The sequence below is a fragment of the Scyliorhinus canicula genome, chromosome 1 (assembly GCF_902713615.1).
Source record: "Scyliorhinus canicula chromosome 1, sScyCan1.1, whole genome shotgun sequence".
Classification (NCBI taxonomy): domain Eukaryota; kingdom Metazoa; phylum Chordata; class Chondrichthyes; order Carcharhiniformes; family Scyliorhinidae; genus Scyliorhinus; species Scyliorhinus canicula.
Window position 1 is genome coordinate 299,443,194 of NC_052146.1, and position 12,763 is coordinate 299,455,956.

Genomic DNA, 12,763 nt, shown 5'->3' on the forward strand with positions numbered 1-12,763 from the left:
CGCGAGGAGTTGGAATCCCCGTTGGGCCCAGAGGAAATCATGAAATGCATTGGGTTAATGCAGACTGATAAAGCCCCTGGCCCCGATGGTTTCCCCATTGAATTCCCCAGAGCAGTTGGTACCTTTAATTCTGAATATGTTTAATGATTCCTTATCCCAGGGTTCATTGCCCTCTACCCTCACACAGGCCTCTCTATCTCCTTGATGCTCTAGAAAGAAAATTGGGGATATATATAAGTGGCTGGGGGAGCAGGGAGGTGAGCGGGGGGGTGAAGATCAAAGAGAAATGGGAAGCGGAGTTGGGAAGGGAGATCAATTGGGGAGGATGGAGTGAGGCACTGCGAAGGGTAAACGGCACCTCCTCATGTGCAAAGGATGAGCCTGATACAGTTTAAGGTGGTGCACAGGGTGCATATGACTCGGGCGAGAATGAGTGGGTTCTTTCAGGGGGTAGCAGATGAGTGTGAGAGGTGTGGGCGGGGGCCAGCGAATCACGCGCACATGTTTTGGGGTTGCAAAAATTGGGAAGATTCTGGGCGGGAGTGTTCGCGGTCTTAGCCAGGATAGTGGAGGAGGAGGTGGACCCGGACCCTTTGGTGGCGATATTTGGGGTTTCAGAGAAGCTGGAGCTCATGGAGAGGAGGAAGGCCGATGTCTTGGCCTTCGCCTCTCTGATTGCATGGCGGTGAATTTTGCTGGAGTGGTGGTCGGCATCACCACCGGGGGTAGCGGCATGGCTGGGTGACCTGTGCGACTTCCTGCGGTTAGAGAAGATAAAGTATGAGTTAAGGGGCTCTTCAGGGGGGGTTTGAGGAAAGCTGGGGGATGTTTGCGACCGTATTTGAGGGGCTGTTCATCGCGGGGAGGGGGGGGGGGGGCTGGGAGAGTGAAAAAGGGTAAAAATCTGTACAGACTGTATGGTTGATTGTTGGGAAGTAAGTTTCCCGGGGTATTTACTTGCTGTAACCTGCTTTGATACATGTTTGTAATAAAATACATTAAAAAAAAACATATTCTCGAAAGGCAAAGACACAAGAGGCTGTGCATCATATCGACCTATCTCACTCTTAAACGTGGGTGTTAAGTTACTTACCAAAGTGCTGGTGCTGTGGCTGGAGCCGTGCCTCTCAAATGTAATCTCGGAGGATCGGACAGGCTTCGTTAAAGGTCGCCGATTGTTGGCCAATGTACATCGCCTGCTGAACGTTGTCCTTTTCCGCTCCTCGGTGACCAAACCGGAGGTGATTGTTTCCCTAGATCCGAAAAGGCATTTGATAGAGTGGAGTGGGAATATCTGTTTAAGATTCTTGGGAGGTTCGGGTTTGGGCACAAGTTTAGCCCCTGGATCCAACTACTGTATACGACCCCAAACGACCCTGGGCAATATGGCAGAGCCCTCCAGGGGCCTGGCACGGAGGAAAGAAGGCCCCCACGGAACCAGCCCACCCACAAATCTGTAGGCCCCGAGCATGGGCCAGGCCACTGTGGGGGCCCCCAACAGCGTTCGATCCCCCCCTCCCCCCAGGGCGGCCCCCGCACACTCACATGCCAGGTCCCGCTGTGTGTAAGGTGAGTAATTCACACCGGCGAGACTGGGTAAAACTTGACGGCCACTCAGCCCGTCGGGGCCCGGAGAATCGCCGGAGGCTCCGGTGTCAACAGCCCCCGACCGGCGTAGTGGGAATCCTGCCGGAGCCCTAAAAACGGAGCCGGAGAATAGGGAAGCCGGCGTCGGGGCGGCGGGCGGGATTCCGCCTCCCCCCGGAGATTCTCCGACCCGGCGCAGGGTCGGAGAATCCCGGCCATTGTTGATACGAATGCCCTAAGTTTGGGTTACTTCCTGTTGAATAGGGGCAAGAGGCAGGGGTGTCCACTGTCCCATCCAAGACAGGGGGAGATTATCCCATCTCTGCAAGTCAGATTTGACCCCATTCACCAGAAGGGGAATTTAAACTCAATTAATAAAATCTGGAATTGAAAACTAGTCTCAGCAATGGGAACATTGGACATGATCTCCCGGCATCGCCATGCCTGATTTAGAATGCGACGAGCCTCTCGCTCGTTACGCCTCGTGTGATCTGCCCCCATCCTATCCTTCTAATCCCAGCTAACCTTTGGACACTTAGGGGCAATTTAGCATGGCCAATCCACCTAACCCGCACATCTTTGGACTGTGGGAGGAAACCGGAGCACCCGGAGGAAACCCACGCACACACGGGGAGGACGTGCAGACTCCGCACAGACAGTGACCCAGCCGGGAACCGAACCTGGGACCCTGGAGCTGTGAAGCATTTATGCTAACCACCATGCATATCCAAAACAAATCCAATCCAATGCTACCCTGCTGCCCCAACTTCCTTATTCTTGTAATCAATTCTTCCCACAATAAATGATAAAATTCCATTAACTTTCTGAATGGCTTGCTCCACCTGCGTAACCAGCCTTACCGTTCATGCACGAGGCCACCCAGATGCCCCTGCACCTCAGAGCTCTGCAGTCGCCCCCCCCATTCGACGATCAGCTTTCCCGCCAAAACGGACAATGTCACTCTTTCAATGAGTTAACCTCAATACTGCATCAAAAACCATTGTTTCATGGTTTTAATGCAGCGTTGTCAAAATTGTGAAGTTACTGTAACCACTTCGTGCCGTGACAGCCAGGAATACTTTGCTCGTGTGTAACATCTTCAGAGAAACAAGGAATAGAAACTCAATCACGGGGACCCAACTATTCTGCAGATTGTCAGAGGGAAATATTAAGGGAAATTGTTGTGAATGTCACAGAAATTGGCAGCTCTCCAGATAAAGGGCGGGCCGGCGGACTCGAGACTGGGTGCTGCATTGGGAACGTCCTTCTCTAGATTTTTCAGAGTCCAAGGTTTACTCTGTGGAACGTAACACAGCGAAACCAGGGCAGTGGAGAGAGTGAAACAGGACAGATCCCTCGCTCTCTGGCCAGGAGTGGAATATCATTCTGTGTGGAGTCTGGACATGGGAGCACCGAGTCTGGTCTTATTCCTGCTCTTTCCAGTCCTCGATCCCGGGATAGTGCAGGGGAAAGTGATCCAGGATTTGAGCGAATGCGACTGGTTCTTCCAGGGCAAGGTGCCACCGCAGGGATTCGACACCCAAAACCGGGTCAAAATCTGCCAGAGGTACAAGAACCACTATCACTTTGTGACCCTGTACCGGACGGACCTGCGGATCCCGGTCTACTCCGCTTACAGGTACCCCTGCACTTTGGGTGTTGCTAAGAGGCTGAGACCCAGAAAGTGGTTTTATGAGCCACAGGTAAGTGATTGTGACTGAACGGTTCACCTCGTAACAGAGACAAGCTGCAATCGCTTGACCTCCACAAGACAATAACAATGAGCACCATTTATCGCTGAGGTTTTGTGACATTCCTCCATGTTGTTGTTTGGGAGATCAGGTTGGGAATGAGAATTGACAGCGTCAGTGGAAATTCTGCTCTCGTTTGTCGCCAAGGCAAATACAGTTGGGGTTTTACTTCCACTATTTTATTTGTTGGCAATTTACTCTAAGAATATTTAAAATTCTGGAAGGAGAGAGAGAGAGAGAGACTGTAAGAACTGTGAATTTAGAGAGTGTCCTTCATCCCATTTGGTGGTTCTCAAAGCGCAAACCAAGATCCCACAGGCATCCTGACGCCGAAGGGTGAACTTTGAACTCACTTCAAATTCCATTACTACACAATTAGGATCATCGGAGGAGGCAAGATGTTAACCACTCGTCCCAGGGACCTGGGAATCTCTCTCTCTCTAATCACACGCTCACTGACAGGAGTTAAAATTAGCCTCAGTTTGAAGTTTGACTGACATGGAGTGTGCACCACTCAGCACTCTTAAAAAAAATTATAATGGCTACCAGCAACTAGAAGGAAATGAAACAGTCAAGGTTGCAAATTGCCTCAATAGACGAGGAAAGCTAAACAATACAAAATAATGTAACCAGCTTTAGAAGGACTTAGCATTCCCCCTGAATCCACTCAACCTCTCTCTCCTTTGAGACAGCCCTTCACTGGTTGGTCACCATCCCAATATCTGTGTGGCTCGGTGAGAGTATGTTAGAAAATAAATTGTAAGTCACTCCCTTTAATGCCCATTTATTTTGTGGCCATGGGCTGAGAAGGTCAGGTTAATGCGTGGAAAGGGAGGTGGGTTTGTTGGGGTTAATGAGCTTTCCCTCCCGCTCATTTCTGACATTGCGATTATTTCAAACAATTTTATTGAGGTATTTTTGGCATTGTAAACAGCAATAATATACAGTAGTGTGCAAATATCAATTTAAAAAGTGCAAATAGCAACTCCTCTCTCGCAAATAAACCCGTCTATTCTTCCCCCCTACTCTGTGCTATTCTACCCCCCCCCCCCCCCCCCCCCCCCTCCCCCTCCCTGCTGATGATTAATTCTCTGTGAAGAAGTCTGTGAATGGTTGCCACCTCAGGGCGAACCCCGATAGTGATCCTCTTAAGGCGAACTTGATTTTTCCCAGGCCGAGAAAGCGCGACATGTCCGAAAGCCATACTTCGGTCTTTGGGGGCTTTGAGTCCCTCCAGGCCAACAGTATTTGTTGCCGGGCTACCAGTGATGCAAAGGCCAGAACGTCAGCCTCTATCCCCTCCTGGACACCCGGATCTTTCAAGACCCCAAAAATTGCCACCTCTGGACTCATCGCCACCCTTGTTTTCAGTACCTGGGACATGACGTCCATGAATACCTGCCAGTATCCCCTGAGTTTTTAACATGTGAACGTGGTTTGCTGGTCTTCCCCCACATCTAGCACGCTTGTCCTCCAGCCCAAAAAATTTACTCATCCGGGTCACCGTCATGTGGGCCCAGTGGACAATCTTGAACTGAATCAGACCAAGCTTGGCACATGTTACGGTTGCGTTCACCCTCCTCAGAGCGTCTGCCCATATGCCTCCCTCCAACTCCCCACCAAGCTCCTCCTCCCACTTAAGTTTCAGTTCCTCGGTCCCTGTGTCCTCCGCTCCCATAAGCTCTTTATAAATATCCGAAACTCTCCCCGCTCCTACCTCTGCCCTGGAAACTACCCTGTCCTGGATCCCCCTCGGTGGAAGGCGTGGGAAGGACGGGACCTGTCTACGTATGAAATCCCGCACCTGCAAGTACCAAACGTCATTCCCCCTCGCCAGCCCGAACTTCTCCTCCAGCGCCCTCATGTTCGCGAAGCTCCCTTCCAGGAACAAGTCACCCATCCTTCCCACCCCCGCCCTCCGCCACGCTTGAATCCCGCCATCCATTTTCCCCGGGGCAAGTCAGTGGTTGTCACATATTGGGGACCAGACTGACGCTCCCACTTCCCCCGCGTACTTCCTCCATTGGCCCCAAATCCGCAAAGCTGCCACCATTGTAGGGCTGGTGGAGTACCTGGCCGGCGGGAGCGGCAGTGGAGCCGTGACCAGGGCTGCCAACCTGGTGCCCCTGCATGAAGCACCCTCCACCCGCTCCCAAACCGACCCCGTACCCACCATCCATTTCCTTATCATGGCTATGTTAGCCGCCCAGTAGTAGTTGCTGAGGTTCGGCAACGCCAGTCCCCCCTCACTACGGTTCCTTTCAAGCATCCCCTTCTTTACCTGTGGGGACTTCCCCGCCCAAACAAATCCCAGGATGATTTTATTGATCCTTTTAAAGAAGGAACGCGGAATGAAAATAGGGAGACACTAAAAAATAAACAGGAATCTCGGGTGGATCGTCATCTTCACCATCTGCACTCTCCCCGCTAGTGACAGCGGGAGTGCATCCCACCTCCGAAACACGCTCCTCATTTGCTCCACCAGTCTGGACAAGTTCAACTTGTGCAGCCTGCCCCAATCCCGCGCTGTGATGATATGATCTGCATACTCGTCTGCCATTGGGCCAGAACGTCGGCTTACCATTGGCCCTGGTCGGTCATGTGCCTCTCGACCGATTGGCCGAGAGGCTGAGTTAACCACGCCTCTATCAACGAGGTATAAATGCTCAGAAGCCTGACGATTGTCCCTTTCCACTGTAGACGATCGCCAGGCTGTGTTCTAGTTAATTAAAGCCTGACATTGGTAAATCACTCGCCTCGCGTGCAATCGATGGTGCATCACGCGCCACTTATATCCCTAAGTACCTGAAACTGTCCCCAACCAGCCTAAACGGCAGCTTCCTCGGCCTATTCTCCTGACCTCTCGCCTGCACCACAAACAACTCGCCCTGTGCCATGTTCAATTTATACCCCGAAAACTGGCCAAATTCCCTTAAGATTTCCATAATCCCGTCCATCCCTGCCACTGGATCCGACACGTATAAAAGCAGGTCGTCCGCGTAGAGCAAGACCCTGTGTTCTATTCCCCCCCCCCCCCCCCCCCCCCCACCATTCCTTTAGCTCTCAGAGCAATTTCCAGTGGTTCTATGGCCAACGCAAACAGCAATGGAGAGAGGGGGCATCCCTGTCTTGTCCCGCTGTATAGTCTAAAATATTCGCATGTGGTCCTGTTCGTCCTTACGCTAGCCTCCGGGGCCTGATATAGTAGTTTAACCCAGTCCACAAAGCCTTCCCCGAACCCAAACCGTCCCAGCACCTCCCATAGATAGTCCCACTCCACCCGGTCAAAAGCCTTTTCGGCATCTATTGCCACCACTACCTCCATCTCTCTACCCTCCAGGGGCATCATAATCACATTAAGCTGCCTTCTTAGATTGGCTACCAGCTGCCTGCCCTTTACAAACCCAGTTTGGTCCTCCACAATCACATCCGGTACACAGTCTTCGATTCTGAATGCCAGGATCTTGGCCAGCAGTTTAGCGTCAACATTAATCAGGAAGATCGGCCTATAGGACCCACATGCTTCTGGATCTTTATCCCGTTTCAGTATCAGCGAGATAGTGGCTTGCGACATCGTCGGGAGTAAAACCCCTTTGTCTCTCGCCTCGTTAAACACCCTAACCAGCACCGGCCCCACTATCCCCGAAAACGTTTTGTAGAACTCCACTGGGTAGCCGTCCGGCCCCGGGGCTTTACCCGACTGCATGGCCTTCAGGCCCTCCATTACTTCTTCCCCAGCCCCTCTACTAACCCCCTGCCCACTTTTGGGAAGGTCAGCCCATCTAAGAAGCGCCTCATCCCCTCCGGCCCCGTGGGGCATTCCGAGGTATAAAGCTTGCTGTAAAAGTCCCTGAATGACAAGTTCAGTCCTACCTTGTCTCCAACCCGGTTTCTTTCCCCTTCAGCTACCGTCCCTATCTCCCTGGCCGCCTCCTTCTTCCTAAGTTGCTGTGCAAGCATTCTACTGGCGTTCTCCCCATACTCATACTCCGCGCCCCTGGCCTTTCTGAGTTGCTCTACGGCCTTCCCAGTGGATAGCACCCCCAACTCCGCCTGCAGTCTCCATCGCTCCCCAGGTAGCTCTGCCTTCGGGGACTCCGCATATTCCCTGTCCGTCCGTATAATCTCCTTAACCAGTCTGTCCCTCTCCACCCTGTCTGTTCTGTCCCTATGGGCTCGGATTGAGATCAGTTCCCCTCTCACCACCGCCTTCAGCACCTCCCAGAGCACCGCTGCTGAGACTTCCCCTGTATCGTTGACCTGCAGGTAGTCCTGCATGCATTTCCCCACTCTCTCACACACCCTCTCCTCTGCCAACAATCCCACCTCTAACCTCCATTGTGGGCGCTGGTAACTTTCTTTGCAGACCAGCAGGTCGACCCAATGTGGAGCGTGGTCCGAAATAGTGATCGCCGAATATTCTGTATCCTTCACCCCCTCCGGAAAATTCCTGCTCATAACAAGAAAGTCGATTCGAGAATAAACCTTGTGAACATATGAATAAAACGAGAACGGCCTCGAATTGAACACGTTTGTTGATCATGATCGCGACCCCTCTGGTCTTAGTGTCAAGCCCCGAATGGAAGACCTGGCTAATCCAGCCCTTCCTTAATCTAATCTGCTCCGGCACTTTCAAATGTGTCTCCTGCAGCATAATTACATCCGCCTTCAGAGCCCGTAAATGCGCGAACACACGTGTCCTCTTGACAGCCCTGTTTAGCCCTCTAACATTCCAGGTGATCAGCCTGGTTGGAGGGCACCTTGCCCCCCGCCCCCCACGCCAATCAACTATCCCCCTTCTTGGGCCCACCCCTAGTCCATGAGCTGCGCCTCCCCTGGTCCGCCTCCTGGCAGCTCCCACCCCCGACCTCTTCACTGTTACCTGGGGCGGGATTCTCCCCTACCTGGCGGGTGGGGGGTCCCGGTGGGACGGAGTGGCGGCAACCACTCCGGCTCCGCCCCAAAGGTGCGGATTGCTGCGTGGAAGGCCTTTGGCGCCACGCCAGCAGGGGCCGAAGGGACTCCGCCGGCTAGCGGGAGTCCGCGCATGCGCGGGAGCGTCAGCGGCGGCTGACATCATCCCCGCGCATGTGCACGGGGGGGGGTCACCTACGCATCGGCCATCGCGGAGACCTACACGGCCGCACATAGTAAAAGAGTGCCCCCACGGCACAGGCCCGATCATGGGCCAGGCCACCGTGGGGGCACTCCCCGGGGCCAGATCACCCCGCGTTCCCCCCCCCAGGACCCCGGAGCCCGCCCGCGCCGCCAGTCCCACCGGTAAAGGACATGGTTCAATTCACGCCGGCAGGACCGGCATAACAGCAGCGGGACTTCAGCCAATCGCAGGCCGGAGAATCGCCGGGGTGGCGCCCGCCCACCGGCGCGGCATGATTCCCACCCCCGCCGAATCTCCGGTGCCGGAGAATTCGGCGGCCAGCAGGGGGGGGATTCACGCCGCCGCCCCCCGCCGATTCTCCGACCCGGCGGGGGGGGGGGTCAGAGGATCCCGCCCTAGGTTCTGTTCCCTCCCTCGTCACCAGATCAACTTCCCCCCTCCTCCTTCCCCTAGCAACAACCCCCTGTAACCTGACCCCTGCCATATACTGGCTGTATGCACACCCCCCACCTCGCTCCCGTTGACTAGCTCACCCAGCTAGCCTGATGACTCTCCGCTCCGACGCCAACCTGTCTCCCACCTATTGTTCCCCCCCCGCGCAGCAGGGTAGCATGGTGGTTAGCATCAATGCTTCACAGCTCCAGGGTCCCAGGTTCGATTCCCGGCTGGGTCACTGTCTGTGTGGAGTCTGCACGTCCTCCCCGTGTGTGCGTGGGTTTCCTCCGGGTGCTCCGGTTTCCTCCCACAGTCCAAAGATGTGCGGGTTAGGTGGATTGGCCATGCTAAATTGCCCGTAGTGTCCTAATAAAAGTAAGGTTAAGGGGGGGTTGTTGGGTTACAGGTATAGGGTGGATACATGGGTTTGAGTAGGGTGATCATGGCTCGGCACAACATTGAGGGCCGAAGGGCCTGTTCTGTGCTGTACTGTTCTATGTTCTATGTTTTATCAACACCACTTCCCCAGATCAGCCCTGTTCAAGCAATCGCTCTGGGAAAAAAGATAAAAAAACAACCAAAGACCACCCCAACAATAGTGCAATTCAAGTTGTGTAGAGAGGTGGGCGCGACCAACTACCCCCATCCGAACATTAAAAGAAAAATAACTTTGACTCCCGTTGTTTCCCGACAATGCTTCCATACACAAGAGGACAAAAAAAAACAAACGGAAAGCACCCCGAATTGTGAATAAAAGAACGTGCAGAACAAAATAACTGAACAGAAGAGCAATCTAAGAAAACATGTAAACATCACTTAAAACACTCTAACCTGAGTCCACGGGTCCTCAGTTCGGCACCAGTCCATGTCCCTTTGCAAAGTCCATCACGTCCTCGGGGTCCTCAAAATGATGTTTCCTGGTATGAGACCCAAAGACCCAAAGTAGTCCAAACTTCACCTTTTTAAACAGAATCTCTTTAATTTGTCTGTAGGCTGCCCTCCTTCTGGCCTCCTCCTGGCTCAGATCCTGGCTCAGATCCTGGTAGATGCGCAGGACATTGTTGTTCCATGAGCAGCTCCTCGTGCTCTTGGCCCACTGTAAAACCCGCTCCTTGTCCACGAACCTGTGGAACCTGACCACCGGGGGGGGGGGTCAGCTCCTGGGTTCCAGGTTCGATTCCCGGCTTGGGTCACTGTCTGTGAGGAGTCTGCACGTTCTCCTCCGGGTGCTCCGGTTTCCTCCCACAGTCCAAAGACGTGCAGGTTAGGTGGATTGGCCATGATAAATTGTCCCTTAGTGTCCAAAAAGGTTAGGAGGGGTTATTGAGTTACGGGGATAGGGTGGAAGTGAGGGCTTAAGTGGGTTGGTGCAGACTCGATGGGCCGAATGGCCTCCTTCTGCACTGTATGTTCTATATTCCAGTCCCTCGGCCCCTTCCGGGACTGAGGCGTCCAGCCTTTGGTCCAGCCGCTCAAACACTTTCTGAAGCGGTTCCAGATTATCCCGCTTCAGCTCTGCGAAGCTCTCTTTCATCACCTTCAGCATGTTGTCCAGTGCTGTCTGTGCCGTCCGTTCCAAGGTCCGTTCATCGGCCATCTTTCCTCCCGCTGGAACTTCCACACCGCCTTTATTCAGCCCCTTCTTCGCCTGTTTTCGCTCCCTTCTGCTCCTGAAGTCCATACAACTCTGTATGGATCCAGTTCTACAGTGCTGTTGTTTTCCACTGCAGCGCTCAAAAGTTCTAAAAAGTCGGGGGAAAAGGTCTAAAAGCCTGACCGGAGCGAGAGCCACCAAATGTGCGACTTACTCCCTGATAGCTGCCACCGGGAGTCCCATTGTGACTATTTCTTAATGTGTTATTTTCTGCTGGTTTTAGATTGATGATCGCCACGCCTCGGCTGAAATGAGAAGCAGCAACGGGACTGCCAGTGAACATCAGGCGGTGGATGCCGATTACCTGCATTCAGGGTATGATCGAGGTCACCTCTATCCCTATTCCTTTAATCGGAAAGAGAGTGCCACAGCCACCTGCACCCTCACTAATGCAGTCCCGCAGAAGCACAAAGCCAACGTGAACTGGGCGGAAGAGGCAGAATCTATCGTTCTCAACTTGGCAAAGATATGCCACAATTCCAGCCGCTCCATGTACGTAGTGACGGGTTCGGCCAATTCCACCAACATCAAGCTGAAGAACAAGGTCATGGTGCCCGAGGTAGCCTGGACCGCCCTTTGCTGCACCTCCCCGCCCCGCCGGAATAATGACCCCTGTCTCAATAAGAAAGTGGACCCAGGCGGGCAGAATGTGCTGACGTACGACAAAGACTTTTCTGCCGCCTTCAGGAAACGGATGCAGCCAGAAGAGCCCGGGGTCCGACTGACCGTGAGAGAGCTGCAGGAGCAACTGGGAGTGGGCAAGATGTTCGAGAGTTGCAGAGGAACGAGTGAAGATGATGAAGCAGAGACCTTCAAAGAGGTCACTCTGCTGATCCAGGGAGAGGTGCCCGCAGTTAACAGAGGGGATTCGCTCAGGAGATGGTCATGGGTATTTACAGTCACCTGCTGTCTCCTTTTGGAGATGGGGCTGAATTGGTTTTAGTGTCCGAGGATTGTCACACTCGACGTGGGTTTTCACAAAAATGACACTTGAGTGTCACATTGTTAAACACAATGACTCAGACTCCAGCCAAACTATTTGACTGTTTCCTCAGATCTCCGTGCAATCTCATACTTTGTCACACTCAGTAATAGGGCACAGTATAGGAGCAGGATGAGGCCATTCAGCCCCTCGAGTCTGTTGTGCCATTCAATTATCTGACGGCTGATCTGTGTCTCAACTCCATTGACCCACTTGGTTCTATCCCTCTTAATACTCTCAACTAACAGAAAACTATCAACCGCAGTTTTCACATTCTCAATTGAACCCCAACTTCATCAACTTGTTTTGGGGGTGGGTGGAGGGAGAGTTTCAGATTTCCAGTACCCTTTGTGCTGGGAAGTACTTCCTGCTTTTACATCGAGTGGCCTCGGTCTAATTTTAATGCCCCCTTTGTCCTTGTCTCCCCAGATCAGATGAATATACAAAGTGGAGTACACCATTCAGCTCCTCAAACCTCCTTTGCCATTTTATAAAGCCAGGTCTGACCTCATGTTGGCCTCAATTCCACTTTCCTGTCTCTTCCCCTTTGACTTCCTTGTCAATCTAAAATCTATCTAACTCAGCGGTAAAAATATTCAGTGACCAAACCACCTACCTTGCACATTCTCTCTCGGCAAGTGAATTGCAGTGACTAAGGACCTGAGGAGAGACAACATTTCTCCCCATCTCCATCTTAAATGGAAGACCCCTGATTTTCAAACTGTGTCCCCTAGTTGCAATCTCTCCTGTAAGGAGAAAGATCCATTCAGAATCTACCCTGTCAATTCTTACATGTTTCAATACGATCACATCTCATTCTTCTAAACTAGAGGAAATAAATTGACTCCAACCAATCTATCAATTTCTTTAATCATCTTGAACATCTTCTATAGTTCTATCCAAAACTAAAGAGAAATCTAATATAACTTCCATTCCTTCGAGCCACGTTCCTTTGTATCTGTTTAAGAAAGGGCAGCACAGTGGTTAGCATTGCTGCCTACGGCGCTGAGGACCCAGGTTCGATCCCGGTCCTGGGTCATGTCTATGTGGAGTTTGCACATTCTCCCCGTGTCTGCGTGGGTTTCGCCCCCACAACCCAAAGATGTGCAAGGTAGGTGGATTGGCCACTCTAAATTGCCCCTTAATTGGAAAACATAATTGGGTACTCTAAAAAAATTTTTAAAGTATCTGTTTGAGATGGTGAACATAGCATTAGCTTTTTCAATTGTTTACTT

The 12,763-nt window shown here is 52.4% G+C and overlaps 1 protein-coding gene across 1 annotated transcript; it reads left to right on the plus strand.

Moving 5' to 3' along the window:
* Positions 1-2,958: 2,958 nt before the first annotated feature.
* Positions 2,959-12,299, plus strand: LOC119978165 (endonuclease domain-containing 1 protein-like). Its single transcript, XM_038819602.1, has 2 exons — positions 2,959-3,290; positions 10,770-12,299. Exons 1-2 carry the CDS (start codon positions 2,991-2,993, stop codon positions 11,487-11,489), a joined length of 1,020 nt encoding a protein of 339 aa, XP_038675530.1. The 5' UTR covers positions 2,959-2,990; the 3' UTR covers positions 11,490-12,299.
* The last annotated feature ends 464 nt before the right edge of the window (positions 12,300-12,763 follow it).

What these genes read in the sequence shown, in the direction of transcription:
- LOC119978165 (XM_038819602.1), top strand. Translation starts at nt 2,991, where the DNA reads ATGGGAGCACCGAGTCTGGTCTTATTCCTGCTCTTTCCAGTCCTCGAT. An exon ending in AGTGGTTTTATGAGCCACAG is followed by an intron (nt 3,291 to 10,769) that starts GTAAGTGATTGT and finishes TGCTGGTTTTAG; the next exon opens with ATTGATGATCGCCACGCCTC.